The sequence below is a fragment of the Gavialis gangeticus genome, unplaced genomic scaffold (genome assembly GCF_001723915.1).
Source record: "Gavialis gangeticus isolate Ggan-Ray unplaced genomic scaffold, GavGan_comp1, whole genome shotgun sequence".
Classification (NCBI taxonomy): domain Eukaryota; kingdom Metazoa; phylum Chordata; order Crocodylia; family Gavialidae; genus Gavialis; species Gavialis gangeticus.
The window spans coordinates 76,420,089-76,428,056 of NW_017729025.1; the positions used below are offsets into that span (position 1 = coordinate 76,420,089).

At 40.8% G+C, this 7,968-nt stretch overlaps 1 protein-coding gene across 1 annotated transcript in view; it reads left to right on the forward strand.

Annotated features, from left to right (window-relative positions):
* GREM1 (gremlin 1, DAN family BMP antagonist) overlaps positions 1-7,265 on the forward strand; it is an 8,090-nt gene extending 825 nt beyond the window's left edge. The window contains exon 2 of the mRNA XM_019518963.1: positions 5,765-7,265. Coding sequence (XP_019374508.1) covers positions 5,766-6,320 — 555 coding nt within the window. The 5' untranslated portion in view covers position 5,765 and the 3' untranslated portion in view covers positions 6,321-7,265. The remainder of the gene's footprint in view (positions 1-5,764) is intronic.
* The last annotated feature ends 703 nt before the right edge of the window (positions 7,266-7,968 follow it).

The window sequence follows — 7,968 nt, forward strand, 5'->3', positions numbered from 1 at the left end:
CCGGCGGGATCCTCGGGGCCTTTGCGGCTCTGGCTTGGCATGAGGAGCCGCCCGGAGCTGCCCCGGTACCAGGCACCTGCCTGGCAGCGCCCTGCCCCGCCCCGCCCCGCCCGCCATGGCCCCGCTTCACTGAACCGGCGGCCTCGCCCCCCCGCAAGTCCCGCTCGGGCCCTCTGCCGGGGTCTTGTCGTCCATGAGGCAGGTCCCTGGCGGGAACCGCCGCCCGCACCCCGCAGCTGCGGGCCGGACACGCGAGGCAGCGGCCGTGGCCGCCCGCCCTGGGGGAGCCCTGGGGCCGGAATGGGGCTCAAGTGGGGCGCGGCGGCGAAGCCAAGAGCATCCCTTCAAGTTGGGCATCTGCAAGTGCCTCTCCTCAGCCACAGCAGCCCCCAGGACACTGCAAACACCTCCCTCCCCCCTCCCGGAGAAGCTGTTCTTTCCTCCTTTTTTTTTCTGCCAGCGAGATAGATACACTTAAGCTGAGGGAGTCTTATGCGCTTAGCCTTGCTGTGTGCCAGGTAGAAAAGAGAGAGGGAATTTAACGACCACTCAGTGGTACCAAAGATTAAACATCTTAAATCTATATATTAAGATGTATTAATATATCCTTTCAGATTAAGTGACCTTTAATTGCTGTCTGTCTGTCTGTGCCAGGCTTATTAGTTCTGTTTTGAAAGGCACTGGGTGACTTCCGGGTTTCCAGTAGCCCTGAATCTTTATCCCCAGATGCCTTTGGCTGTTACAAGTTGACAGATACTCAGAACTATTGAGGAGCCATTTCTGGCTTTTCCTTCACCCTCTTTTTTTTGGGTTTCTGAGAAGGAACCAAAGCACACATAGCCATTGCTTGGACCCATGGCCAGATCCTTCTGTTTCTTCGTAAAATTCAGGGAGTAGCTATGCCAAGCTATTTGCTTTTTACTGTGCTGTGCAAGTCAGAATCCCAAATAGTTTTCCACAGCGCTACCCTTCTGAATATGCATTACCATCCGCTAGAATAAAATTCTACCAGTACTTCCCACGAATGTGTGGCCAAATCCCTTTAGCCTCACTTCCAAAAATCTGTTGAAATCAGTGCGACAGCTCTCTTGGGAGAGGCCACATTGGCTAGCAGAAGACCAAATTCATGCTTTTCTCAGAAGAGTGAAATTTTCAAAAGCAGTTTAACCGGAAGTGTCCCTCTCACTCTCCAGTTCTATTACAGCTGCTGCTAGAAAAGTAGGTTGACGTTCTGTGAAGCTGTTTTCCAAAAACTAAGATCAAAAAAGAACTTGCCTGAAATGTTATTGTGTCTGCTGTACAGGTGCTAGTTATTGTGTCTGTTATATAGGTGCTGGTTTTATATTCTGACCACAATAAATATCATGTCTCCTTATCTCCATGGGACTGCCTCTTCCCTGGCTTTTCTGAGTTTGGCACTTAAACTGTGGATCATTGACAATTATGCAGGAATATTACTATATATGATATAATGCTCTCAAATAGTGAAACTGGTACAAACTTCCTTCATTTGCATAATAGACAAGAAGTTGTGATCTGATTCATTAGCTGTTAGATGAGAACCATTTGGTAAATCTAGATGGCATCTTCTGTGACGAATTTTTCATGATCTCTCTGTAAATGCCTAAGCTCACAATTAGCTATAGTATTTTCTTGTTAGATACACTGAGCGGCTAAAATTTCAGGCCTCTTCAGGTCAATAAGAATTTTGCCACTGGAACAAGAATTTCACGTATGATTTTCACATATGATAAAATAGAGCAAGCTGCATTGCTCTATTTTAGTACTTTTCACAAGCTCACAATGGAAACAAAAGTACCTTGAAAAATTGATTGCTTGAGATCTTCAAGCTGTAGTCAGAAACATGTAAACTAAAAATCTTACAGTTATACTTTTATAATAGTAAAATAGAGGAATTATAGATTATTTCTAGAGAACTGATGCTTTTTGGCTCATCTGTGAAGCTCTTTGAACTGTTGTGGCAGATTTAGCTGTAGAAAGTCTAAAGTACCATATATATGCAAAAGATTAATATTAGAACTCAATCCTGCTTCTGTGAAAAACAATGAGAGAAACTTTTCTTGGATTTAAGATTTTCAGTTGACTCTGTATTTGAGTTGTGGCAGTTACACAAAGAAGGAATTGCTCTTCAAATATTTTGTTACATTATCTTAATATATGTTGTAGGGCTGATATTAGGAAGCTGGAGCGAACATTTTTTGTTGTTGTTGTAGTCCTCAACTTGCTAAGGAGATTTTGCAGTTCAATTCTTTGTTTGTGCCTGTGTTTCTGCAATAGCCTGAGTGCTGTATAACTTTCTCTTGAAAATGTTGCAGAAATTTGACTAAAATTTCAGGGCCCAATTCTGTATAGCTCATTTTCACACCTCCTGCTGCATAACCCATGTGCACAGCTTCAGCAGACTTATGCAGCCCCCTTATTTAAAAAAAGATTTTTTGAGCAAATGTCAATTATGAAATGATCAATTTAGCTTCTTCATTTTACACACTCTTACTCATTCCAACTTGCTGCATGAGTAGAATTTAGGAATCGGATAAAAATAAACATTCAGTGAAACCTTGGTTCATGGAAGATTAAAAGGTTCTGGTCTAAACATGAGATCATGTGGAAGAATAATCCTTCTTCACATGGCTGCATTTTATTGGGTCCAAGTCCTATGCATAATGTACACACTGCACTTCAGATGCTCTCTCTGTCAAGCAAGCGGGTAGGAGAAAGAGTGACTAGAGAGCTAGGTCTCTATTTTTGTATGTGCTGGCAATCAGAGCTTGTCTGGTGGATGGATGGAAATGAGCCGCATTTACAGTGTTGATCACAACCTTAGAAAGTCTGATCCGGCAAAGAATTGCTACCAAACGCAGACCCCATATCAGGTCAGCACTTATATTACCTTACATTGAGCACTAGTTTGAGTACTTTTCTGAATTAAGATGCTTTCCTGATTCCAGACCATAGCATTCACAACTGTGAACAATCCCACTGAAGTAACTGACTACACGTGGTAGCAAATATTTGCAGGATTTGGCCCCGCAGGACAAACTGGAATTATCATTGACAGGGTCTTAAAGAAATATGGTGAAATATAAATGACAGATTTTAAATATAAATATGATACTCTGGGTCTATTCTAGCACTAAAATTAATGGAAGTATGTAGTACTAAGCAAATACCCGTAGTTTCCTGGTGCTGCTTAAGAACTAGTTTTTTTTTTTTTTTTTTTTCTATTGCAGGCAATGCCTTGGTTTTTGTTAAGGCTCTGGCACCATGTTGAGTAAATATCATGCACATTAAATGTTTTCTAAATACAGTGTGGGTATACAGTCACCCAAGAGATGGGAGTAGACTTGGATGGAGTCATTCTGGTCTCCTGAGAAAATGAGTGTTTCAGTTTTCAAAAAGTATTTTAAAGACAAAACTTGTTTAAATAACATTAAGGTTGTAATAGAAACTGAAGAAAGCTAAGAAATGTGACGTCCAAACTAACACTTGAAATTAGGCATGGTTAGCCTTCAATTAGAATTCCCAACTTTTTTCTTGGTTTGTGTCAGAGCCTTAAGGTTATTAAACTTGAATGTTCTAAACAGAATATTTAATATTGTAGTTAAATTTAGAAAACAGCCCTTCCACATTTTCCTTAGGATCCAGTAATAATGTTATATTTAGTAGTATATCTGTCCATTTATGTACACATCTCCTTTCAAATACAAGCACAGACTGAAACATAAACCTCAATGAATATACTTCTTCATTGTGCCTGTCTGAAATTCATTGTACACTAACACTTGAAATAAAATAATAGGATTATTTAACCAAACAAGTTTAAATAAATTCAGACTTTCTATGGCACTTTCCCAAACAAAATCAGTGATTCCCAGTCCCTTTGTTCCTTGAGCAGGGTGGCTTGTGAACATTAAAACAAATGCTTTCCACGTGTTTGAAAAGTTCCAGTAACTAGGAAACTAATACACATATTTTCTGACAGTGATACTCAGCCTTTACCTTTTCATGGCTGTCAAGATAACCCTTGTAATGTAGGCGTGTGTTGGGTTTTTTGTTTGACCTACTTTGGCTTCAGGCAGGGCAAGCAGAATGAACATCACAGGGGTATACCTCTCTTGCTGTCTAATAACATGAACAGGACTTTGTGTTTCTAATACTAATCTGTTCTTTATTAAGAAAACTATTTACAGAGATGTTACCAGTCCAGCCATATGCAAACAGAGTGGCTTCCTGTTGCAGCTTCCAAACTCTTCTTCTCTGTAACCTGTGCTCTTTTCTCCAAGTTCCAGCATCTTTCTTCTTTTTAGCAATTTTTATGCTTGTGTCTTTTGTGGAAGCATTTTCTGACTTCTGATGGCCTCTTTCAAACTCTTCTGTCCTGCAACTCAAACAAGTCCCAGGCTGTTGACACATCCTTCAATTCCTGATCTAATACAGGGAATGCTAAGCTTGTGGATCCTTGGAAGATGAGAGAGAGCTGCTGAATTTCTTTTTATGGGTGGATGGCGAAACGGATCTAGTTCAAGTAAGGTTTAGTGTCCACGTCTGATCCACCTGCTTGGAAAAATTAGATAAAGTACACCTTTAGGACTGATGTAAATGATGGAAGACATACCAGTCTTCATTTATAAGAGTGCCACATCATATTAAATGTACTGACTAAAATTTAGAGGTGTATAGAGTTTTTTACTATTGTATAAAGGAGTTTCTTTGTATAACATGCCAAGAAGCCAGAAGAACCTGGGAGAAAGTACACTTTGAGAGAGAGTGCCCTGTTTTTTTTATTTGGTTGCATTAACTGCCTTTCATGGTATGCAGGTTTCTACCTTGACTTTGTTGCACTGAGCCTCAGTTGGCCAAATGCAGAGATGCTGTGTGCTGGAGTCTGGGTTGGTACAAGCACCTTTCTACTGTAAAGTAACCCCATCAGTGTCAAAATTATATAGGAGAATCAGGCTCCTTAATTAGTATAATGTGCCTGGGGAAAGGGAGTGGAAAAAGATGTATGCAACAGAAAATTAGACTGCTTGCAAATTAGACTTAGGCTGTGTACACAAATACAAATAACCTGAGAGAACCTTCTCCCACGTTTGTTCTCATGGTAGAAAAACTTATGCAGAGCCACATGTATAGACATTCAAATGCTGAGGCCCTGAAGAGTGGAGAGCTTGCAGTGTTGACACTGTGCAGCTGGTGGGGGAGGAGGGAAGGCCTGTGCGCACATCTTGGTATATTCTGCAGATTCCCTTAGTGTGCCTGGCAACAGATGACAGCAGTGCATAGGGCATCCCCTGTTGGCTAATCCAGACAGACCATGGTGAGCCTGTGTTGTCAGCCTCTACAGACATTCACTTTCCCAGGAAAAAGTCTCCTAGAAGTAATTTATCCCAACTGTACTCAGGTTGTTTTTCTCCTGGACTGGCTATTTTTACTCTGAGAAAAAAAGTCTGAACATCTGTACACTCATGGTTTCTTCTGGGAGAGCAGTGACTCTCCCAGGAGAAATTGAAAGTCTGTACAAGGCCTTATTTAGTTTTGCCTGTGAACTCAGGCCATTATATTTTATAGGTCTGTACAACTCCACATAATTCCAAAGTATGTCTCCAGCTGTGAACAACTGGGAAGATGACTTCTTTGGTATACTTTTTCCTTAGAACAGAAAACATATTGTATTCTTTATTTCTATAGATTTTATATGAAATCTACAAGTTATGTTGTATTTTCTCATCCCTTTTCTACATAGGATGGGCCGAACAGTATATGCTGTTGGTGCTCTTCTTCTTCTGCTTGGACTTCTGTTACCCACAGGAGAGGGAAGAAAGAGGAACCGTGGATCTCAAGGTGCTATCCCTCCTCCCGACAAGGATCAGCCCAATGATTCAGAGCAAACACAGACACAGCAGCAATCAGGTTCTAGGAACCGAGATCGGGGAAAGGGCACATCAATGCCAGCTGAAGAGGTGCTGGAGTCTAGTCAGGAGGCATTACATGTCACTGAGCGAAAATACCTAAAGCGGGATTGGTGTAAAACTCAACCCCTCAAACAAACTATCCATGAAGAAGGCTGCAACAGTCGTACCATTATCAACAGATTCTGCTATGGCCAATGCAATTCTTTCTACATCCCAAGGCATGTCCACAAAGAGGAAGGTTCTTTCCAATCCTGTTCCTTCTGCAAGCCTAAGAAATTCACCGCTATGACTGTTACACTCAATTGTCCTGAACTTCAGCCCCCTAGAAAGAAGAAAAGGATCACACGGGTCAAAGAGTGTCGGTGTATATCTATAGATTTGGACTAGACTGAGTTAACTATTTCACCTGTGACACTAGGCTTAGGCAGCCGGTGCCAGTGTAAGAGTGAGTGGCATAACTACCGTATCTTCTGGGGTGGACTCAATGGAAAGGAACCATAGTGAATCACTTAAAACATGGTTTAGGGGAGGGAAGAAATGGGAGGGGGGGGGAAAGGGTTTGTGAATGTGTGAGAGAGGGGTAAAGAGAGTAAGTGAGACTATACAAAAGAATATGAATGTTTGCATTTTAACTGAGGTGTGAAATACCACTTAAAAACTTACAAATCCAGAGGTTCAATATTACACACATGCATTAGGATTCTTAGTAGCATTCACACTCTCCCTGTTCAATGGGAAAAATGCAGCTGTGGCTTTTGCAAATGCTTCACTGGACACTGCAGTATTTACTTTCACTGTATGAAAAGAAGTATCACAATGGGGGAAATAAGATCCCAAGTATGAGTTTATTCCTAAAGAATATAAAAATAGAATGTTAAAAGGGGTACAGCCTGTGGTAAAACCTGACTGAAAATAACAGTTGTACTAATTTTATCTGCATCTTTTGTTAAGGAAAAAAACAAGTGGTTTTGACAGAATGAGGGGGTAAGTAGGCCGGAAGATGACATAGACAGTGAGAAAACGCAGTTACAGAGAGCTAGAAAGAACTAGGCTAAGAATTAGTAGGTGCAAGGAAAAAAAGGAGAAGAGAAAGGGAAGTGACAGAACTTAAGAGAAACATAAAGGGAAAAGAAGAAACACTTTTCTTCTGCTACATTTTGCTTTAATTTATAGGTATTTCCATGTGTATATGTAAAATAAAGAGAAATTATAAACAGGGCTATAAAACACTTCTGAATGCCAGTGACATCCTAAATCAATCCTGATCCACTCATATGTCTCTAGACTCTCTTGATTTATTTATGGTATTATACTTCAGATAACAGTTCTTTATATATATTTATGTATGTGTCTGTAATGTGCTAGTAATATACATCTCTGTCTATAAAAAGTATCTAGTTACATACATGGGTATTTACACATGTACACACACTGAGGGTTTCTATTGTGTGTATCTGCACTCTTGCACACAGAGAAAATGTACGTATCACAAAAATCGCAGTAGACAGCACCAGGTCCAAAATGGCAGTAATTTAGCACATAAAGAGCAAAGCAAAAATTAAAACAAGCATCATGTGACTGAAAATGCAATAACCACACAAGAGACAAAAGAAATGACATCCATGACTAGTAAACATTGCATTGTTATTGTTATTTTAGCTCTGCCACAGGCATGTAGTTTGTTGAAAAAGAGCTGCAGAGCCTTGCCAGCAGTAATCCTCTTTTTATATCCTTTACCACAGACTTGCATTTAAACAGGATTTGGACTAAGTAAAGAGAATTTCCTGACAATTAAGGGCTAAATGCTCCCCTCCTGTGGAAAAAGCCATAAGGGTGGACCCAGTAACTCTTGAAACTCCACAGGTTCCACCTGTAGAGGTTATCACTCCTTTTTTCCCTTAGGGAAAGAAGTTCAAGACAGGTCAGGGAACATAGAACCCAACTCTGCAGTGGCTGCCTGGGGCAGTTGCCACAGCCAGGGGCAGCAGCAATTTCTGGTTCCTATCATGATCATGTGGCAACTGTTTTATTTCTG